This window comes from Schistocerca cancellata, chromosome 3 (assembly GCF_023864275.1).
Source record: "Schistocerca cancellata isolate TAMUIC-IGC-003103 chromosome 3, iqSchCanc2.1, whole genome shotgun sequence".
Lineage (NCBI taxonomy): Eukaryota > Metazoa > Arthropoda > Insecta > Orthoptera > Acrididae > Schistocerca > Schistocerca cancellata.
Genome location: NC_064628.1, coordinates 163,465,450 through 163,488,657, shown reverse-complemented (window position 1 = coordinate 163,488,657; position 23,208 = coordinate 163,465,450). Strand labels below are relative to the sequence as shown.

The window sequence follows — 23,208 nt, the reverse complement described above, 5'->3', positions numbered from 1 at the left end:
TTTTTATAGATTTTTATTTTCACAGCTACTCTCGTTCTCCATTGCAATAAACTTCATTCATTACTTGCTTGTACTTGTTACGATTATTATTGTCATTCTCTTACTCGCAAGAGTTTTCACAACCCTATTTGGTATCGATGCACATGAAGAGTCGCTATGAAAAAAGGGAATAATGAACGTTACGTCATGCGGAATACACTCATTTACTTCGGCACCTCGTGATCAATACTTCAGGAGAAGTGAGATACATGAAGATGTCAATAGGAGGACAGATACGCTGGCACAACTCTGCAACTACTCCTGTTGATTTAACAGTGTTACCAGATAAACTGCTGCTGCGGAATCAAAACTGTAGTACAGACTATGCCACAGTGGCAGAGAGCTGCTAATTTCGGACCATGACCGTGAATTACTCTTGGGTCGGCTGCTGGTTAGAGTGTTGCATCTGTAAATGGAAGGCTTTGTTTGATGTCTAGTGCTGATGCTGTCTGAATAAATTATGCCAATGGATAAAAAACGGTTTAGTTTTGAGACCTAACCCTTGAAGGGGTCTGCTTAATGAATTCCAAGCAAATACACCAAAAATAACTCAGGAAGGGTTCGAACAACTACTTTCATGCAGAGACATGCATTTGGAATATGTTCATCATTTAGGGGCCAAACAAGAGGATAACATCATGGAAACAATGACCAGGCTACTTAGTATATAATAGAGCATACACATTTCAAGGAGGAAACGTGTGGAGAGACAGACTTCCTCGTTACTCATATGTGCGACATATCTTTCGTGTTAACGAAAGTAATATTCCGCTTTACTTCTTCTTAAATCTCAAATGAAATGAATGCCATGTGGAATAGAATATTTGTTGATTGCTTCTCTTCTTGCTTCCATCCATACTAACATATTTCTTCATTCTCGTGGTAATCATGACATTCTATATGTAAGCTACAAAAGATTGCACGTGGACACATTCGACATCGAGGTGCAAAGTGTTTGATATCTCATATTATATTTAATTAATGTATTTTTACTTCGTTTGTATTTTGAGATGATTATGAACGTTACGGAAAATTTTCTTACATGCTTTATGGTGAATGAGAAACACTGAATCATCCGTTTTGCTTTCCCTGCGTTGTAATGATATAACGTCGGCGTCAACAGCCTTCTTCCACGCCGGAAGCTCAAACTTAATTCTTTCTGGATTAATGATAATTGAATGCCTCAAATGTATACATAGCCCACAACGCGACGTCAGAAACTATCATGCGAGAACGCCCCATAAAAACAAAACGTGCGCGCGCGTCTCCCCTCTGAAGAACCGTATCGGACAATCACGACAAGCATTTCGCTAAAGAGCTGTCTCGTAAGAGAGCTGAGAATTGGCAGCGCCGTAGCAAGTATTTGTCAACACTGTGAGAGTGCATTTACTTCCGGATGTAGCCCGGCATTAGGTCGCTAAATTCACTTGGAATTCGTTTTTCACATCGAAGACTCATACGATATAATCCATTGTAAGATGAGACACTTAGAAAGTATATTTAATTTCTGGACTCTAAGAACGGTATTCTTCACATAAGTAACACCTGTTTGTGTGTTTAATGTTGCGTTTTATTTTCCATTTTAACTAATGGAGTTGCAAAGTGCTAAATCTGAAGAATGCCTTACAGATAAATCTTCTTGCAATGACGACTTAGTAAATTATGTTAATATCATGAATGTCTGTTTTGCAAATGCCAAGGTGCTTCACTGTAAAATAGTTTCCAAAAAGATTCAAACCTACTGTCAACGATTCGAATTTGAGCTTTAGTCGTCATATAGGTCTAACATGACAGGAGGTTGTTTATGAAGTGAACATGTAGATAAATATAGTTCCTCTCTTCTATATTTTGCAATAGCATTTAACTGTAGACGTTTGCTGATACCGGCGTAAGCATTTCCTTTGCAAAATCGATAACTACTTCTGGTTTAAATCTGATGACCTTAACTATCACTTCCGATCAACGTTAAATACTTCCTGAATCCATACATGGAACTCCAAATATGCAGTGTTCCTGCACTGCTACAGAGCATGCATTGCAAGGTATTTACACAGTTTATCGCATAGACTTACCATAAGGAATGAAACAAAAACTGTAATACACTTTACACCACAGACGCTAACTCTAGCTTGACTAAAACATCCGGATATTGGCCAAAAGTTGCACAAATAATGGACTTTGAAAGGAAAAGAAAGAGGTATGAAGCATTTATAAATTCATCGAATGTAGTGAGGTGGTTTAATTTCGTCTAAGTCTGTCAAATTAATTTCGGGCCATACGCAGCTCTTGCCGATTAATGTAATACAGTCATGGACTGTGCGGCTGGTCCCGGCGGAGGTTCGAGTCCTCCCTCGGGCATGGGTGTGTGTGTTTGTCCTTAGGATAATTTAGGTTACGTAGTGTGTAAGCTTAGGGACTGATGACCTTAGCAGCTAAGTCTCATAAGATTTCACACACATTTGAACATTTTTGAATGCAATACAGTAACCTTCTACTAATCAGGGCGTCGGTCTATGTTGCTTTCGAGCGTGAATGGAAATCGTAGAAATCTTCTATGGAGCAACATTTAATAATAATAAAGCGTTTTAAATTATCAAAAGCGATGAGCGGTAGCCGGCGCTTTCGATAAAGAACGGGGGAGTGCAGCGCCGCTGCTGTCGCCACGGCCTCTGCCAGTAGCCAGCAAATGGATCCCGGAGCTTTGCCGCATGCGACGTCCAGAGGAGGACACTGCCGCAAAATGGTTACTGGATAAAAGTTTGTTATCGTTGTGATAGAAATAGATTGAATCTGCATTACCATTACATTCATGTCTTCAGCATTCAGATGGAAGAGGCTATAAAATTTTTTTGCGCTAGCTAGTTTCGATTCATAGACGTTGTAGACAGAAACAACGCACGATACCGCTATACCACGGGCGTAAACAGTGTATGGTTTCTCTTAAATGGGACAAGACTTCCTCCAGGAAGTGCCGCAGTCTACAGTGTTGCCAGATTGTGCAGATTGCCGGACTTAGAGAATTAGTGAGTTGGCCAGTTTATTTGTCTCACGTCGCGATCGGCGCGGACTTAGCCTCTGCAGTGGCCGGCCGCCGGTCGAGTTTTATGTCAAAGAGCATACATTGAAGGTGGAGAGGGGAGAAAGGAAAGGAATTATTGATGTCAGTTGCATCGTGACTTTATGTAGAAGCAGCGGCGACGAGAGAGAATGTGTTGGACTGTCGTCTGTAATCGTTAGAAATTCATATAAAAATGTGTTATTTCTCATGACATATGCTTGGAAAATGTATCTCTGTATTCGTTCAAATAGACATTCAATCGAGTAGTCGAACAATATGCTCATTGTGGGCGGACATTCATGTTTCCCGCCAGTCGCCTCGTCTCATAATGATTCGAACACTGAGCGTTGAGCGTGCCGAGTTTCCGACGTCATATCAAGGAAAAAGCACATTGTGGAGTCTTTCCGAACTCGCAGAGAAATAAATATCTCGCATGTGAGATATTCTGAACTTGCGTTTGACAGCAGACCAGTGAAATGGAAGAACGCCACCTGTGTCACAAGAAGACATCTCTCTTCGGTAAGCCGGCCGAAGTGGCCGAGCGGTTCTAGGCGCTACAGTCTGGAGCCCCGCGACCGCTACGGTCGCAGGTTCGAATCCTGCCTCGGGCATGGATGTGTGTGATGTCCTTAGGTTAGTTAGGTTTAAGTAGTTCTAAGTTCTAGTGGACTGATGACCACAGCAGTTAAGTCTCGTAGTGCTCAGAGCCATTTGAACCATTTGAACTCTCTTCGGTAAAGGGCTGCGAGACGCCATATTGCCTTTTAGTTGGCGGTCATATGTGTACATGGTGTTTCCGTAAGAGCATGCGAAAATTAACAGGACGTAAAGGATGCTCCACTGAACACTTTGAGGTAGGGAACCAAGGGTCGGAGAAGCCAACTGAAAGAGATAGTAGAAATAAAATCACATTACTGTGTACTTGTTTATTTACATTAGTTGACTGCAAGTACCATCATTGATACAATGAACCTACCATTTGTGCCGTATCTTACAAAATGTGTTGAAACTGATGGCCATCAACCTCAGTGCAAGCATGACATCGGCGAACAAGATTCTGACGCTCCGTGACAAATACGCCTGGTGTGCTTCGAGTCACATCACAGACAGCTACAATTCTGGCAACTAATTCCATCTGTGTATCCACTGTGGTCTCATACCCTTGTAAACCCACGTCGCCAGTTTTGTAAAGGCCAGGTCGCTACTGCTGTGGAGGCCGAGTTGCCACTGTTGTTACGATAGGCCGAATTTGTAATTTCTTGAAACGGCTTCTGGTGCAGTACACCGCTAAGACAATTTATCCCTGCCACATACACACAGCTATGCCCCAGGGCCAGGCAAGAGGATAATATAACCAAGGCTCTATAACACTCCAACAAATCAGTAACAAAGTCATACAAATGAATTAAAAAGGCTTACTTATCTTTGTGAGCTGTAGGATATTGGGATCTGAAACACTGTTTGTAATATAATACGAAAAAGGCCCTCATTGGCTAAGTGCAAATAATCGCAGCTAAACTTCACAGTACACAGCAAATGCAATTTACAATAACTGTCTGTTCACTTTTAAGAGTTCACTAAACAACGTTCCCTGTCTAAACCGGCCCAGGGCGATGATCTATAACCAAGTGGGCGAGAGCTACTCTTCTATCTTTCGAGTAGGCTTCTGTTCGTTGCCGTCCGGTCACTGACGGATTGTACGCGGCTGGCAGTTGGGCGAGGCGAAGTCGACATCTTCAAACTCAGCGCCGCCTGTGGCGCCGGTGGAATTCCCTCAAATGGCGAGTGTCTGTTGCACTGCCACCAGCTCACATTTTTGCGCCTGCGGTGCTTTTGCACTGGCTGTCTCTTGTTCGGACGACAAGCACATACACAAGTGTCTTTAGATATCACCATAAGAAATAATGAAGGGTATTCAGGTAAGGTGACCTCGCAGGCCATGGAATAGGATTTCCCCAACCAATCCAGTGACCAGGAAATACTGTACCGGTAGTGCACCATCTTATTGTACTGTACGTCTCTGAGTAGCACTAAATAATGAACGGGTCTGTCCTTGATTCATAGCACGTTCTATCAAATGGCTCTGAGCACTATGGGACTTAACATCTGAGGTCATCAGTCCCCTAGAACTTAGAACTACTTAAACCTAACTAACCTAAGGACATCACTCACATCCATGCCCAAGGCAGGATTCGAACCTGCGACCGTAGCGGTCGCGCGGTTCCAGACTGAAGCGCCTTTAACCGCGTGGCCACACTGGCCGGCCACGTTCTATCATGGGACAATGTAGGCTCTGAGCACTATGGGACTTAACTTCTGAGGTGATCAGTCCCCTAGAACTTAGAACTACTTAAACCTAACTAACCTAAGGACATCACACACATTCATGCCCGAGGCAGGATTCGAACCTGCGACCGTAGTGGTCGCGCGGTTCCAGACTGAAGCGCCTAGAACCGCTCGGCCACTCCGGCCGGCTGGGACAATGTAAATACGATACAACACAGCTACCTCGCTGACAAGTAAAGTAAACGAAACCTTCATCATGACTTCCTGGTAATCAGGCTCGTCCTCCTTGTGCCCTTGCAGAAAATAATGAATGCACACGTAAATAAACAGCACAGTACGTATAAACTTGAACGCATGTTAGTTGTAAATAAGCTGGAAAACAGTAATCCTAGACAAAGCGGTGGACAAGTTTACTTCCATATCTCCTTAAGCTGGCTTCTCCGACCCCATGTTCCCTGCCTCAAATAGTTTAATGGAGCATTCTCTATGTCCTGCTACATTTTTGCACGCTTTTACGGAAACACCCTGTATAAATATACCCTTTTCTAGAAAATTGAGAAATCTCGAAAATCCGTCGTTAATTGTATGATTTGTTGTAAAATGTCGGGAAACGTCATATTGTTGGTTAAAGAATTACTGTAACTTGCGTATTATCAAAGTATGCCGTAACAAGCCAAAGGCTCTTTGAGGAGCCATCAAAAACGCATCGTTGTTGGCAAAATTTGTTATAATTACTAATTAGATGCTAGTTAGTAACATAAACTTTCAGGAGATGGAAAGTATGGTCGCCAACAGTTCACAATAGTTGTGGCATAATGAGTAAACACATAGAATTGTGAGTTGACAGATGCTGTGTTGCTGGTTCGCGTCGCATTGGATCCAAACATTTCTTGTACTAACCTTCGTGTTTTCTAATACGTTCTGATACATCCGTATTAGTATAATAGAAAATATATTCTATGATATTCGAAGTTATGTAAATACTCGTAGCTAATAAGTGCGCTCTTTCTGAGGAGTGAGTTTGTTCGATTGACTTTATCTTCAAGACAGCTTGCATTAGTTACAGTAAGATATATTTCACTTTCTTGTTTCAAGTCTTGTATTTCACTTATAAAGATTCTACTACTGAGTAGGAACAGTGAATAAGTAAGAATGACCTTAGTATTACATTAAAATGTGATAATGATGAAAGAATCTTTATCCTACACGGAGAACTGTTCCAAATTTGTATCGTGCTATTTGTAATGGAACCTTTGCAGGCCAGTGTCCTTATTAACTGGACATGGTACTTCCCTTTTTGCGTTATAATATGTTCATGCATATTGAAATTTTTATCTATGTATACCACTGACAGAGCAACATGACTAGCGTATGAACAAGGGACGATTGTTCAAATGGCTCTGAGCACTATGGGACTTAACATCTGTGGTCATCAGTCCCCTAGAACTTAGAACTACTTAAACCTAATTAACCTAAGGACATCACACACATCCATGCCCGAGGCAGAATGCGAACCTGCGACCGTAGCGGTCACGCGGTTCCAGACTGAAGCGCCTAGAACCGCACAGCCACACCGGCCGGCCAAGGGAGGAAATGTGCGTTTTAAAAGAGATAACGTGAGAATTTTACGCCGGACCATTTCGTAAACAGTTTAATTTGCGAGTCAGATATAGCCAGCAATTGGTTCTGGAGTGCGTTGTGATCACGTGTACCACACTGAGGCACACGTACCTTAAACGTAAATTGAGTGTGGAGGAGGGAGAAAGGAAAGGAAAGGGCTGTTAATGTCAGCTCCAAGGGCACTTTACGCGGAATCGGGGGCGATGGGTGAAAATGTGTGCCGGACGGGGATTCGAACCCAGAATCTATTGCTTACAAGGCAGTTCGTTAACCACTATGCCAACCGGACATAGTGGTTAGCGCACCTGCGTCGACTATCTCGGCCGACCAACACACCCACGCAATCCCAACTATCCACAGTCCCTGCCCACGTCTTCCATGCTCGCTACTTTGAGGTTCCCCCCAGAAGGTCAGACGTAATCGTGCATCCGCAATGAAGAAGGTTGATTCGTTGCCCATCGAGGCGGATCAGTTATATGAATGCGTGGTGTCTATTCTTTTCGACATATCCGAAAGAACAGACACCCCACATTCATGTAACCCGTACCCTATGCACAAGTAGCATTGTATCTGAGTGTTCAGCAGCACGTTGAAGTCGGTATGCTTAACTTTGACGTTTGAAAGCACGGACCGTGTGGCGATGGCTGAAGCAATGGAGTGAACCGCTACACTGACCATTCTGTTGTTGATAACTGCATCACGTCACGATAAGTTTTACTCTCTGGGGTAGTAGTGGCGTAACAACGCTGAGCATAAGATGGCCCTGGAAAAAATAGGGAAAAATTAAAAGGGAAAAAAAGTGAATAAATCAGTAAAATCAGTTAAGATTTTAACAACAAAAACCCCAGCTCCTGCAAAAATTGAAACACGCCATCGAGTCCAAACGCCCTTGAATGTTGACGGGTGGCATCATCCTGTTGCAGGCTAATGCCCACCAACATGATGCCAAGGTTGTATCGATTACGCCGTAGAAGTTACCCTGGGAAGCCCTTACACTACCTCCATACAGTACCGCTCTCCCCCCACGCGTTTTTCATATTTTTGGAGCCTTGAAAAAGACATTCGTGGCCCTTGATTTGCTTCGGGCTAAGAGGTGCACGGCTGGGTGCAATTATAGTTCCATAGGCAAATGTATTAACAGTTACGGCGATTACTTTTAAAGTAATAAACGGTTCACATACTTTTTTACCTCTCTCTCTTTTTTATTTGACTTCCCCTTATGTAAAGCTGTGTAGAAACTAAAAGAGGTTTAAAACTTTATTTTTCTAAAATAATGAACAATTTTGCAAATATAAAACAAGGAAGTGAGACAAGAATTTAGCTCAGTAGGCACATACATTTCATTAGCAAGTTACATTTTTACATGGATAACGAAGCTTGCTTCTTTTAAATCACTTACTGGTCTTGTTTTGTTTTGCAGTACAGTTTTGGGTATTGTTCTGAATATAAGAGGATTGCATTAATGGTTAAATAAAGATTTCCATAAGCAACAGTCTGGTTTTGTATTTAATGAAAATGGACCTTGGGTTGTGTGCAGTATTTGTTATGTTTATTGATGCGGGGACGAGTAGCTGTTTAATGTATGGATACGTTTGGTTAACTTGTTTAGTTTGTTTTTCACTTCACAAAAGAATTTAAAACGGGTTTTGTTATATTTTTCTTACTTATTTCACTTCTGACTCAAGTGAATGTCTATTTGTGCATGAGGGGGGGGGGGGGAGGGGGAGAAGGGCGGCTGAGTACGAGAAACGCTGTGTCGGCGACCTTTTGTTGAGTTGGAAACGGGGTGGAGTAGGGGTAGGTATGTGTGAGGGGCCCCCACTTTATCTATTTGACCGATGTAGCAGGCTTCCCGACCGTGAGCTTTGTGACCCGTGATGTCAACGTCGTGTTTGCAATCCAAATATTTTAGTCGTGGTTTCCGACCCACAAAGGAAGCCACGACAGTGTGGAGAGGGGCTCTGCCGACCGTTTTCTAATAAGAACATCGCTTCGTATTTTTTTTCCAAGCTAAGGATTGTCTGTGCACATGGAACGTAGGCAAATTCAATTTTAAATTATTTTTTTTTACTTTTTTATTTTTATTTTTATTTGTTTCTGCAGCAAAGTGCGAGGTCGAGTATTGACAGTTTGACAATATTCTCAATTCAGATGTTGACAGCGCTTCATGAACCAGTCACATGCCGTTAGTGTGCACTATTTATACTTTCATTTCACCCTTGTGCATATCATATCTCATATTCTATTTTTCAAGTAACCTTTTAACACAAAACAATTTTAACAGACCAATGCGAGGATAATACGGTATGTAGCATTTTAGGATGGTCAATTGAGGTTTCCCTATAACACTGCTTACTTTGTTAATTCGAAAATATAGCGTAGGGTGGTGAATTACATAGTAGTTAGGAAAAACAGCTTACACTTCGAAAAATACGTCATTGCAATGACCAGTAAAAGGTCAGCGAAAGGCATGTCAGTTTCACTATATTATTACCGTTCAAAACGTAAGAAAAATTCGAAAGACCTACTTGTCGCCAGAAATCTCAACATTATTCCTAATCTTTTTTCGACGTCGACTGCCTCTCTCATTAACGTATCTTGTTTCTTTGTTTTATTTCGTATCAACATTAATCTCATGCTGTACGATGCAGGACTCGTTGGAAAATAGTTTATGAAATCTTTTGGGTACGTGATTCTTATTTGTCAGTGATTTAAAATGTTATCAGTCGCTCTCTTTTTTCTAACCATTCTCTTTTTCATTGTTTTCTGTTTCTGGCAAGCCATAGCTAATATAATTGCAGCATTCGCTTTCTCTTGGGTGTTCGACATCTTAACCTCATAAAACCGCGTTGGTAACTGACGATTTTGTCAATATTATTTATGATCTGAGGTTGCTTCATTATATTGAAGGTTTGAGAAATTACTAATGTCGATAAATACCGAACGTGTGCAGACCCCGTAGACCGACAGTGGAAGACGCTCTTGTCAGAAAACCCAAGGTGCAACGCTGCTTGACCACAAATCCCAGCCGGCCGCGGTGGCCGTGCGGTTCTGGCGCTACAGTCCGGAACCGCGGGACAGCTACGGTCGCAGGTTCGAATCCTGCCTTGGGCATGGGTGTGTGTGATGTCCTTAGGTTAGTTAGGTTTAAATAGTTCTAAGTTCTAGGGGACTTATGACCTAAGATGTTGAGTCCCATAGTGCTCAGAGCCATTGGAACCACAAATCCCACGGAATACGTGTGACACCTACAAAAGGGTCGGAATCACTACGGTCGGAAAGGCCACATAGCCCCCGAGTCCTCATTACTCAAGGCAACTCAGGTAGGCCATTCCCGGCGGTCACGCTGCTATTGGCCAATGCCAATGACGCCAGCGTGAATACTGTTCTATCGCGGTCCGCAAGAGTTCTAACACCAGTCTCGTGCACTGAATGTTGTTAAGTGTTGATGCACATTATTAATCACTTAAATCTAAAACTATAATAAATAAGCACTTTTATGCTATAATAACTCCACCTCCAAGGATTTAATATTAAGAGTTAGAACGTCTTACTGCTTTCAAACATACACACTGTAGCTCAGGAATATCACGAAGCAACCCTCTGAAGATTTTTCTTTGGGGCAAGTTTTAGCTTGTGTGTACATATCCCTTTTCTAGCGAAGGTTCTTGGCCTTACGTAGACAGAAACTACTTTGTGATGCATTTCGGGAAACTTGGAATCTGTTGTAGAATTTACCTTTTGCATCATTCTGTCACACTTAGCAACATGTCGCCCATGAAAACTGCAAAATACCACTTCAGACTCCTTTATTTCTTGAACCAATCAATTGAAGGATATTACGTAGATCCAGTCATTGCCGGTGATGTAACTTGAATCCGGAAGAAGTTTCTCTGAGACTGTACCCAAGGAACTGTCAATGTAATCTGGCCTGGTGTGAAACATTGTCTAATTTCTTCTTTAACTGCAGAAGAAACAGACAACTGACTCTAAATAATGAGAAGTATGAAGACATCCAGTTGAGTACTAAAAGAAATTCGCTAAAAAATGGTTCAAATGGCTCTGAGCACTATGGGACTTAACTTCTGAGGTCATCAGTCCCCTAGAACTTAGAACTACTTAAACCTAACTAACCTAAGGACATCACACACATCCATGCCCGAGGCAGGATTCGAAGCTGCCACCGTAACGGTCGTGCGGTTCCATACTGTAGCGCCTAGAACCGCTCGGCCACCCCAGGCCGCCAAATTCGCTAAATTTCGGTTACATGATACATCACACAAATCTTAAGGCTGTAAATTAAAGTAAATACTTACGGATTACAATTACAAATAAGTTAGATTGGAACGATCACATAAATAATGTTGTGGGGAAAGCAAACCAAAGACTGCAATTTATTGGCAGAACACTTAGAAAATGTAACAGATCTATTAAAGAGAAGGCTTACATTAAACTTGTCCGACCACTCCTAGAATAGTGCTGTCCGCTGTGCGATCCGCATCTGATAGTATTGACGGAGGAGGTTCAAAAAAGTTCAAAGAAGGGCAGATCGTCTTATATTATCGCCAAATAGGGAAAAGAGTGCCACGGATATGATACGCGAACTAGAGTAGCAATCGTTAATACAAAGAGATTTTTCGTTGCAGCAGGATCTAATCATGAAATTTCCATCAGCAACTTTCTCCTCCGAAAGCGAAAATATTTTTTTTGGCGCCCACCTACGTAGGGAGAAATGATCAGCGTAATAAAATAAGAGAAATCCGAGTTCGCGCGGAAAGACTAAAGTGTTCATTTTCCCCGCTCGCTGTTTGAGAATGGAATGATATAGAAATAGTTTGAAGGTGATTGCATGAAGCCTCTGCCAGGCACTTACATGCGAAATGCAGAGCAGTCATGTAGAGATATAAGAATCGCATGTATTTACTTCCAAGATATACTTCGAATACTTTGCTTGCATGCCCTTCTTACTTCTTTTCAAAGCGTTGTTTTCTCTCTTAAGCAGTTGTATCTTAGTTTTTAATCTATTTCGTGTTTAACAGTTGCGTCAAGGTCAAGAACTATCTCTCTGCCGGTCGACTGATCTAATTTAATTTTCTTCGGAGATACAATTTTAAGAGAGATAGCATACGCTTTTCTTTTCGCATCAGCAATATTTTGTTCATGTTACTTATTAATAATGTTTTAGAATAGGATTCTCGTTGTTCTAGAAATGAAACATTGGTAACACTATAAAAAATGTGCGAATAATTCCGAAACCGATAGTACATAGAAATCTTTTCGCACCAGCAACCTTTTGCTCGAGCTACTTATTAATAATATTTTAGAATAGGATTAGCGTTGTTCTAGAAATTAAACGTTGGTATCACTACAAAAAAATGCGCGAATAATTCCAAAACCAATAATATATAGAAACGTGTTTCTAAAGAGGATGAATGTCTAGCAGTTAGTTATATGTACGTTGTCCTTGCTGGTGCTCACGACAGCCTCGAATGCATCTCGACGCCAATTTGGAATTTTTTGTGACGGCAAAAAATCGTCCTTTAATTATCCTTTCAAAGGAAACCTCAAAACTCGTTTTTTACCGTTCACTTCACAGTCTTCGGAAAGGAAATAATCTCAACAAATTTTTGCATTATTCACATTAACAGATTCACTTCTTTTACAGTGTGAAACCCATTTGCGCTGTAGTTCCCTTACCTTTCAGAAATCGATGGTAAACGACATCCGCAGTTTTATATGAAGCATATTTGCATTCAGCAATAGCACAATGATTTCTACTTTTGCTCATTGTACTACAAAACGACCAGCCAGAACAATAGCTAATAAGCAACTGCATGCTATTTATGTCAACGAAGGGATTTGGGAATTTGCTTGCTTTAACAATGCCGTTCTCGCTTCCCGCTTCCTGTATTACTAATGACGGCACGGCGTTTCGCCAGCAGTCTGCCCGGGAAGCCATTAGGGCAGGCCCTGATTATGACTATTGTAAAGGCGCCCGTAAACGATCAAACGTGTCTGACAAAATCGCTGTTATCTAGCCACAGATTTGTCAAACAAGCCCGTACACGTTCAAACAATGCTTGTCAATTTAACCTCACTTCAACGCAGACGCCATGTGTATTTTGGAAGTAGTGAGAATGGGCACAAATGCAGACAAAAGCAATACTTTCATTGACTTCGTCACTGCGTTTAAAGAAGAAGAAAACAAGATGCTGGCCCAGGGAGTGGTTTAAAATGAGAAATATACAACAGGAAATCTGTTAGAGGAAATGATGATTACATCAACTTTCTGCCAATTGAGAGTGAAACGTTTGATAACTTGTTTAGTGTTACTTCATCCTCGCATTGAAAAATAAGACACAAGTACGCGAAAATTTATTCTCTTCTACTTGGTTCGCTAATGACAAGTCATTAAAATACCGCAACGTGTGGACATATAGCTCACATCGTCCACTCTGCTTGTTGTAAGATGTCGTGGTCTCCTGATCTTCATTGCTTACATATTCCGCCCTCACAATCATATTCCGCACATGAAGACGCTTCATTCGAACCCAAACTCGATAAGATAAAGCCAATGTTGTGTGAATTCATCTAAACGATAGGCAATTAACAAGTAAATCGCAAATGCGCACTGAGATTGAAATACTCGAGGCTGGCATACACACACACATTCCAGACACGTCGGTCACAGGAGCTTTTAAGTCGGGAGAGGCAAACCACACGCCGAGAGGCTGGTCCCTTCAGAGGACGAGTTACCCTATCTACATCGGCCGGCGACTGCCCGTAGAGCAGACAGCGTTTGCCCGAGTGAAAGGCAAAAAGACCCGGAGCGCCCAGCCTACACATTCTTTACGAACATAGCACACACTTTCAGAGGTTTTCACAGGAAGACAGCAAACGCCAAACGCTGATGCTATAGATTTCCGGATTGGTCGCCTTAAAAGAAACGTCATTCTCCCGTTTTAGAAGAGCAATGCTGATTGGCAGACGATATTCCTGACGCCCTGAGCTGAAGGAGTAATGGAAGAGACCAAAAGACATACCCCTTCACGTCTGGCGTGGAGAGGAGCCGTTCCACTGTCACTCTTGGAGCGAGAGCACGTAACGAGACCGTGTGCGCTCGTACGTGTACTCAAAGAGCGAGGAACAAGTCTCTCCTCAGTATTTCACTGGGAGAACACCTCTGTCGAGAGCAAAATAGTGCTGTGTGAACGGACAGAGTTATAGTTAAACACCTGCGAGCGAATTTTTGAGTGGCATCGCGGTGGACTGGTTATCTGACTGGTGTACCACGCCAATAGTTAGACTAAGGGCGAATAGGAGTCCTTGACTTCTCCAAGGTGTAGGGAGAGTTTGATTGGCGAAGGTCAATCCAGGTAGAACGAGAGTCATCCTATTTGTCAGCAGCGAGCGGCGCAGACAGCAGTCATCACAGCTTACGGTATTGTGCACTACAGCTCTTGCGAGCCGCATATTTCCTCCACAACAGTACACTTCACTGCATTTCACATGCAACAACCTCGACCATACCTAGCAACATTCTAACGGATAATTATTCAAGTTGAGTAGGTGCGGCTCTCAGCCATTCTGCCAAGTCAATAACAATCTTAAACTTTGTATAGAAATTTCAGTAGCGAATCCTATCCTTAAGAGGTAACTTCACATTCCGAAAAGAACCCGGAAATAACTTGTTCAGTTCATAATTAAGTGCCATTGTGATTTCTCAGAATTTTTGCAAAATAAATAATAATTTTCGTTAGTTTCATGTTTTTCTTACACTAACTAGCACTACTCCAGTACTCAAGCATCCCACTAGTTACGTAAGAAATTTTGTGAATTTTTGTGTCATTTCCTTACCGGACGAATCCATAAGATATTTATTGCTGAAAGATTTTCAGGCATTTCTCTTTAGAACGTTAGGAGCGTCTGTCTGACTTCTGTAGTAGTGTGGGGGTGGAAATTGCATCTTGCAGGAGCCACAGGGTAAAGGGTACATCTCAGATTAATCCGTTGCTCAGAATGACAGAATAGCACCCACACGATCACATTTTATGTCATTGTATGTGTAAAATGTTGATTTTGTTCATAAGCCCTTCATGCGTTAATATATGGCTGGGGAAGATGTGGTAACTCCACCGTTTTGGTAATTGTCAGTGTTGTTTTGTTTGTATACTTGATCGTAGTTTTCATAGTAGTGGAAACGGACGATACAGTAGATTAATTGTAATAAAATAATTTTTGACTAAATATATGCGGCGAAACGTCGACACAAACAAAGTCCGCCATCTTGTCAAGCTTTATGTCAATCAAAATTTCTCACAAACGTGTCAAACACGAACTATGCTTGACAAACACGTCAAATGGCACCGTACACGGTCAAATATTTCGCAAGCAAAGTTAAAGTTTGATAAAATATTTGACCGTTTACAGGGGCCTTAACGACCGTGCATGAATCACTCCTGTCGGCGTCTTTTGAGTGATGATGAATGCAGTCGTGTTCAGTCAGAGCTGCGCCATCCGTGGTAATACGAGCCGGGCGGCAGCAGTAACGCGACTCTGCTCCTCAGGAGTACTGCCTGGACGTGCTGGAGCCGGCGGGCCACGGCCGCAGGAGGCGAGACGAGGCCGGCGCCGGAGGCGGGGGCGGCGGCGGGAGCGGCGCCGGAAGTGGCGGCAACAGCAGTGTGCAGGCGGGGGAAGCCCCGGCTGGCCCGGCGCACGCGCACCACGCGGCGTCCTCCGCCAGATTCCGCGAGAACATCGAGTACTCCGTGCTCATGCCGGGAGGTACGTGCTGCGCACTTCGTGAATTAAGCCCACACCCTGCTCATAGCTTCTGCCACATCAATCGAACACAACGCACTACGATTTACGACGTCTCCGTATTACGAGAAAATAGCCAAAACAGAAGAATGGAAGCCGACCTTGGGGAAGGTCAGTTTCGATTTCGGAGAAATGTAGGAATACATGAGGTGGTACTGACCCTACGACTTATCTTAGAAGATAGGTTAAGGAAAGGCAAACCTACGTTTATAGGTTGTGTAGACTTAGAGAAAGCTTTTCACAGTCCTATCTTTGAAACTCTGAAGGTGGCAAGGATAAAACACAAGGAGTGAAGCGCTGTTTACAACTTGAACAGAAACCAGACAGTAGTTATAAAAGTCTAAAGGGCAGCAGTGGTTGAGAATGGAGTGAGACAGGGCTATAGCCTGTCCCCGATCTTATTCAATCTGAACACTAAGCAAGCAGTAAATAAGCAACAGAAAAAATTGGAGTAGGAACTAAAGTTCAAGGAGAAGAAATAAAAACTTCTAGGTTTTCTGCTAACATTGTAATTCTGTCAGAGACAGCTAGGGACTTAAAGAGGAGCTGTTGAACGGAACGGACAGTGTCTTGAAAGGACGATATAAGATGAAAATAAACTAAAGCAAAACAATGATAATGGAATGCAGGTGATGCTGAGGGAATCAGATTAGCAAACGATACTCTGAGAGTATTAGATGAGTTTCGTTAATCGGGCAGAAAAATAACTGATGATAGCGGAAGTAGAGAGGATATAAAAAGTAGACAGGCAATGACAAGGGAAGCGTTTTTGAAGAAGAGAAATTTGTTAACATCGAATATCGATTTAAGTGTTAGGAAGTCTTTTCTGAAAGTATTTGTATGGAGTATAGCCATCTATGGAAGTGAAACCTGGATGATAAACAGTTTAGACAAGAAGAGAAGCTTTCAAAATCTGGTGCTACAGGAGAATGCTGAAATTAGAGGGGCGTGTCACGTAACTAATAAAGAGGGACTGGATAGAAATGGGGAGAGAAGAAATTTGTGGCACCACTCGACTAGAAGAAAGAATCAGTTGGTAGGACACACTCTGAGACGTCATGGAATCACCAATGTAGTACTGGAGGGAAGTGTGGGGGGATAAAGATCGTAGAGGGAGAGCAAGAGGTGAATACAGCAAGCCGATTCAAAAGGATGTAAGTTGCATTAGGTATTCGGAGATAAAGACACTTGCATCAAACCAATCTTCAGACTGAAGATCACAACAACAATAAATCCAAAACTCCTAAAAAATAAATTTTGTGCACAAATTGTTACGAGTGCACTGAAATACTGCTAGATATCTTCCCATGCACCCTTGTTATTGTTGTCATTGTGGTGGTCTTCAGCCTGAAGACCGGTCTGATGCAGCTCTCCACGCTACTCTATCCGAATAACTACTGCAACACACATCCATTTGAACCAACTTTCTGCAGTCGTCTCTTGGTCTCCCTCTGCAATCCCCCCCTCTTCCGCACTTTCCTCCAATAATAATTTGAGGATTCCTGGATTCCTTAGAATGTGTCTCATTAAACGATCACTTTTTTTAGTCAAGTTATCCCATAAATTTCTTTTCTTCCCAATTCAATTCAGTACTTCCTCATTAGTTCTTCTGTAACATCACATTTCAAAAACCTTTATTCTCTTCTTGCCTGAACTGCTTACTGTCCACGTTTCACTTCCGTACAAGCTACACTCCGGACAAATGCCTTCAGAAAAGACTTCCTAACACCTAAATTTATATTATATGTTGACAAACTTCTCTTCTTCAGAAACGATTTTCTTGCCACCGCCAGTCTACATTTTATATCCCTCTACCTCCACCGTCATCAGATATTTTACTGTTCGAACTGTAAAATTCATCTTCTACTTTTAGTGACTCATTGCCTAATCTAATTCCCCCTGCATTACTTGATTTAATTCGACTACATTCAGTTATCCTTGTTTTGCGTTTATTAATGTTAATCTTATTTCCTCCTTTCAGTACACTGTACACTGCGTTCAGCTGCAATTCCAAGTCCTTTGCTGCCTCTGTCATCGGTAAACCTCAAAGCTTTTATTTCTTCCCCCTGAACTTTAATTCCTTCTCCGGATTTTTCTTTGGTTTCCTTTAATGCTTGCTCAGTGTACAGAATGAATAACATCGGGGATAGCGTACAGTCCTATCTCATTTCGTTCTCATCCGCTGTTACCCTTTCATGTCTCTTGACTCTTGTAACTGCCGGCCCAAGTTGTATATAGTCTTCCGCTCATTGTAGTTTTACATCTGCTACTTTCAGAATTTCAAAGAAGGTATTCCAGTCAAAAGCTATATTTAAATCCACCAAACTATTAACATAGGTTTGCCTTTCTTTAACTACCTTCTGGGATAAGTCGTAGGATCAGTATTGCCCTGCACATTCAAAGAGTTCTCTGGAATACAAACTCATCTTCTCCGAGATCGGCTTCTGCGATTTTTCCATTCTTCTGTAAACAATTCGTAACGGTATTTCGCAAGCGTGGCTTATTAAGCTGATAGTTAGATAATATTCAGATCTCCCGACATCTGCTTTCTTTTAAATTGGAATTATTAAGTTCTTTTTTAAGTCTGAGAGTATTTCAACTGTCTCGTATATCTCGTATACCATAAGGAATAGTTTTTTCGACGCTGATAACCTCGCCGTTGAGCGCCCATAAGCTCCTGTTTTGTCGTGACTGACTCTCCCAGGAATATCAGCAGTTCTGATGGAATATCTTCTCCAGAACCCTTGTTTCGGCCTACTACTGTATTCCTTTCCCCTGTTTGTCTGTCGTTGACTAACGCTCCCGTTGAAACTCTGATAGAGCTCTGGTTCTTTCAACTATCCATTTCCCATCTCCTTAATTTCCTACCTTTTCGCGAATTCATCAGTTTTAATCTATAGTTCGTAACCAATAAATTATGGCCAGAGTCCATGGGAAAATCTGTTTCCGAAATCTCTGTCTTACCCTCGTACGATCAATCTAAATCTTTCAGTGCCACCTCTCTTCTTCAACGTACACAAATTTCTTTCAGGATTCTTAAACTAAGTGTAAGCGATGATTAAATTATGCTCTGTGTAAAATTCTGCCAGGTGGCTTCGTCTTTTATTTATTTCCCCCAGTTCATGTTCTCCTACTACTTTTCCTTCTCTTCCTGCTACCGAGTTCCAATCAACCATCACAATTATTTTTTTCTCTTCCTTAACTATCTGCATAATTTCCTATATCTCACCATACATTTTTTTTTTCAATCTCTTCATCATCTTTGGAGCTAGTTGGCATATAAATTTTGTAATACTGTGGTGGGTGATAGCTTTATGTCTATCTTGGCTACGATAACGCGTTCACCATGCTGCTCATAGAAGCTTACCAGCATACCTTTTTTTTTTTTTTTTTTTTTTTTTGCTCATTATCACACCGACTCCTGCTTTACTGCTTTACCTCTGTTTGATTTTGTATTTATAGTTCCCTACTCACCTGACCAGAAGTCCTGTTCATCCTGCCACCGAAATTCGCTCATCCGAGAGCATACAAAGCGTGTTTCACGATGCATGTTACACACTTCTAGAGGTTGTGGAGGGGACTTAGTAGATCAAGTTTTGCATAGGAAACCATGTCTGGAAACGTCATCCAACGCCACTACAGATAGTCAAAATTATATGTCCCGGCGCCTTTAAATGTATGTATATGAATGGTGATCCCATGATGGTGTTACAAACATTCAAGAATAATGGAAAAGAATAAATGTATCAGTTTCAGGTATGGGTCCAAACACCGCAAACTAACGAGTTGAAAGTTATAAGCGAAACCGTTCTGATAACTCTGACAGTGGAATACACGTACCGGCACTGTCATTGCTAAGACTGTATGGTAGGCAATCCTCAGGTGTGGTAATATGGACCAAAGCAAGCAAAAAACGTATGGTAAACGTGGACTCTAAAAAGCATACCTTAAGAGCTATGAGCACGTGTTAAATAAAGGAGGTCTGTTTCACACTAGCGAAGATTAACAAGTGCTCATAGCTCCTCAGGATTCAATTTAGAACCCATGTTTACTAGACATTTTTTCTTCTCTTGGTTTACATTACCACCTCTGAAAGTTGCATGCCCTACATTCCTAGCGGCGGAAGTACCGATACATGTATTCGCTGTCGGAGAGGTCAAAATGATTCGATTCGAAACTTCCTGGCAGATTAAAATTGTGTGCCGGATCGAGACTGAACTCGGGACCTTCGCAGGAGAGCTTCTGTTAAGTTTGGAAAGTAGGAGACGAGGTACTGGTAGAATTGATGCTGTGAGGACGGGTCGTGAGTCGTGCTTGGGTAGCTCAGATGATAGAGCACTTGCCCACGAAAGGCAAACGTCTCGAGTTCGAGTCTCCGTCCGGCACATAGTTTTAATCTTCCAGGAAGTTTCATATCAGCGCACGTTCCGCTGAAGAGTGAAAATTTCATTTTGGAACTTTCGATTCATTTGTTTCTGAACCAGGGACCCTTACCTCAAATTGATTAATGTATCCTTCTCCACCATCCTTGAAAGGTTTTAACATAATCATGGATTCAACCGGTATACAAGATGAACTTTAATAAAACCGACAAACTCCAGGGACGGATTCCTGACTGGAAAAGGAGGAAAAATGTCTTATGAACGTGTGTTCAGAAATGGATGGTGTGCATGCAACGAGAACAAATCGTTCCGGAACACAGTACAGAGCTGCATCGCATCCACGTCACAACAAGTGTTCCAAGTGGTCTTCATGGGATGCAGTGCACGCGTTCGTACGTCACATCATAGATTGCCGCACTCTTTCACAACGTCACAGGCATCGTGAACACGCTGTGGAAGGGTCCACACACCAGGAACTAGTTCATCACACACGACGCTTTTCAGATTTCGCCAGAGGTAAAAATCCAGGGGGTTTAAGTCCAGTGATCTAGCAGGTTATGCAAAAGGGCCTCCCCGTCCTATCCGATGTCCAGGGAAGATGTTTCTGAGGTGTCGGCAAACTTAACGCGGAAGTGGGGTGGTGCTCCATTATGCAGAAACCACATAACCTGTCGTATTGCCAAAGACACATTCTCAATCAGCCCGGGCAGAGTATTGCGCAGTAAGTCCAGGTACGTTCCTCCGTCGATGTATTGTGGAAAATAACCGTTCCAAGTATGTGGTCGACAAGAATTCTTGCCGACACAATGATGCCGGACCGATGCTGACGAGACGCCTCAACCATTTCGCGAGGAATGTCTGTAGCCCACAGACGACGATTACGCAAATTTATGATGCCAGTTCTGGTAAAGTTTGCTTTGTCGGTAGAAAAACTGACGATAGAAAACCTATAATTCTGATGCTCTGGTGCTAAAACCATCGACAAAATTGTTCTAGTAGAGGGAAATCCGCTGTTGATGATCTTTGTACTCGCTGCAGATGATAGGGATAGTAGCAGTTGTAATGCAGGATACACATAATCGTATTTTGTCTTACACCATGGAGCTTGTAATAGAGTTCGTCTCAATGTCCCGTGGAACCCGGTCCTCCAAATCTGATGTACGCACAGTCTACCGCCTCCCTGCACTTTCTTTTGTCTGAACGAACGCATGATCACACAAACGCCCAAATGTTGTGCGATGTGGTTGGTGCCTGTGAGGATACTTGTTTTGGTACAGCCGTGCTGCCTCTCGACTTTTTCCATCTGCCTAGCAGTACAAAAACACCATCTCGGCTCGATTCCGACATGAATACCAGACCGTTCTGCTGCTTACGGTACGCTGCGTCCGTCACACAGCCTGCAGCACACAAGGAACTTCCCTTCCTCAGCGTCATCTACCGTGCCAACGATACAATTCCAGACACTTGTTCACAGGACGTTTTCTTAATCCATTTCCAGTCAAGTATCCGTTCCTGCAGTTTGTCGGTTTGATTAATGTTCACCCTGTATACAAACTTCACAGGTGCCGGCGCCTGTAACGTTGAAACGTCCCCTTCGAAAAATTAATTAATTACTGTGCTGGTAAACCTCTTACATTATTTGATTTTCAAACAGCTGAGCAGAACTGAACATACTCAGACATTTCTCTCTTTATTTATTCTGATCATCACTAAACTGACACACGATATTTTTAGCGCAACGCAATCTGACTTTCAATAATCCCTACAAAAGAATGGCCCTGACTGACAATAACCTATACCTTTCATGAATCACTTACAAAAATCTTCGTTACTCGAACTACTGCGATACAGCGAGCGCCAGTACTGCCAGCTAAATAAAAGATTCTAACTACTGAACGCACTAACTACTGATAGGCATAGTTAGCAAATGAAAGATTTTGATAGAGAACAAACAATGTATTTACCTTAATAGTGTTCAAAAGTCATTATATATATATATATATATATATATATATATATATATATATATATATATATATATAACTTTATTGACACATTCCTGGGGTCAGATACATCACATGATCACACTGACAGAACCACAGACACATAGACACAGGCAACAGAGCATGCACAATGTCTGCACTAGTACAGTGTATATCCACCTTTGCAGCAATGCAGGCTGCTATTATCCCATGGAGACGATCGTAGAGATGCTGGATGTAGTCCTGTGGAACGGCTTGCCATGCCATTTCCACCTGGCGCCTCAGTTGGACCAGCGTTTGTGCTGGACGTGCAGACCGCGTGAGACGACGCTTCATCCAGTCCCAAACATGCTCAATGGGGGACAGATCCGGAGATCTTGCTGGCCAGGGTAGTTGACTTACACCTTCTAGAGCACGTTGGGTGGCACGGGATACATGCGGACGTGTATTGTCCTGTTGGAACAGCAAGTTCCCTTGCCGGTCTAGGAATGGTAGAACGATGGGTTCGATGACGGTTTGGATGTACCGTGCACTATTCAGTGTGCCCTCGACGATCACCAGTGGTGTACGGCCAGTGTAGGAGATCGCTCCCCACACCATGATGCCGGGTGTTGGCCCTGTGTGCCTCGGTCGTATGCAGTCCTGATTGTGGCGCTCACCTGCACGGCGCCAAACACGCATACTACCATCGTTGGCACCAAGGCAGAAGCGACTCTCATCGCTGAAGACGACACGTCTCCATTCGTCCCTCCATTCACGCCTGTCGCGACACCACTGGAGGCGGGCTGCACGATGTTGGGGCGTGAGCGGAAGACGGCCTAACGGTGTGCGGGACCGTACCCCAGCTTCATGGAGACGGTTGCGAATGGTCCTCGCCGATACCCCAGGAGCAACAGTGTCCCTAATTTGCTGGGAAGTGGCGGTGCGGTCCCCTACGGCACTGCGTAGGATCCTACGGTCTTGGCGTGCATCCGTGCGTCGCTGCGGTCCGGTCCCAGGTCGACGGGCACGTGCACCT

At 42.7% G+C, this 23,208-nt stretch overlaps 1 protein-coding gene across 1 annotated transcript in view; it reads left to right on the top strand.

Annotated features, from left to right (window-relative positions):
• Window positions 1-23,208, top strand: part of LOC126174787 (uncharacterized) — a 299,993-nt gene that overhangs the window by 258,140 nt on the left and 18,645 nt on the right. Inside the window, exon 8 of the mRNA XM_049921152.1 lies at window positions 15,571-15,790. Within this exon, the coding sequence (XP_049777109.1) occupies window positions 15,571-15,790 (220 nt within the window). The remainder of the gene's footprint in view (window positions 1-15,570; window positions 15,791-23,208) is intronic.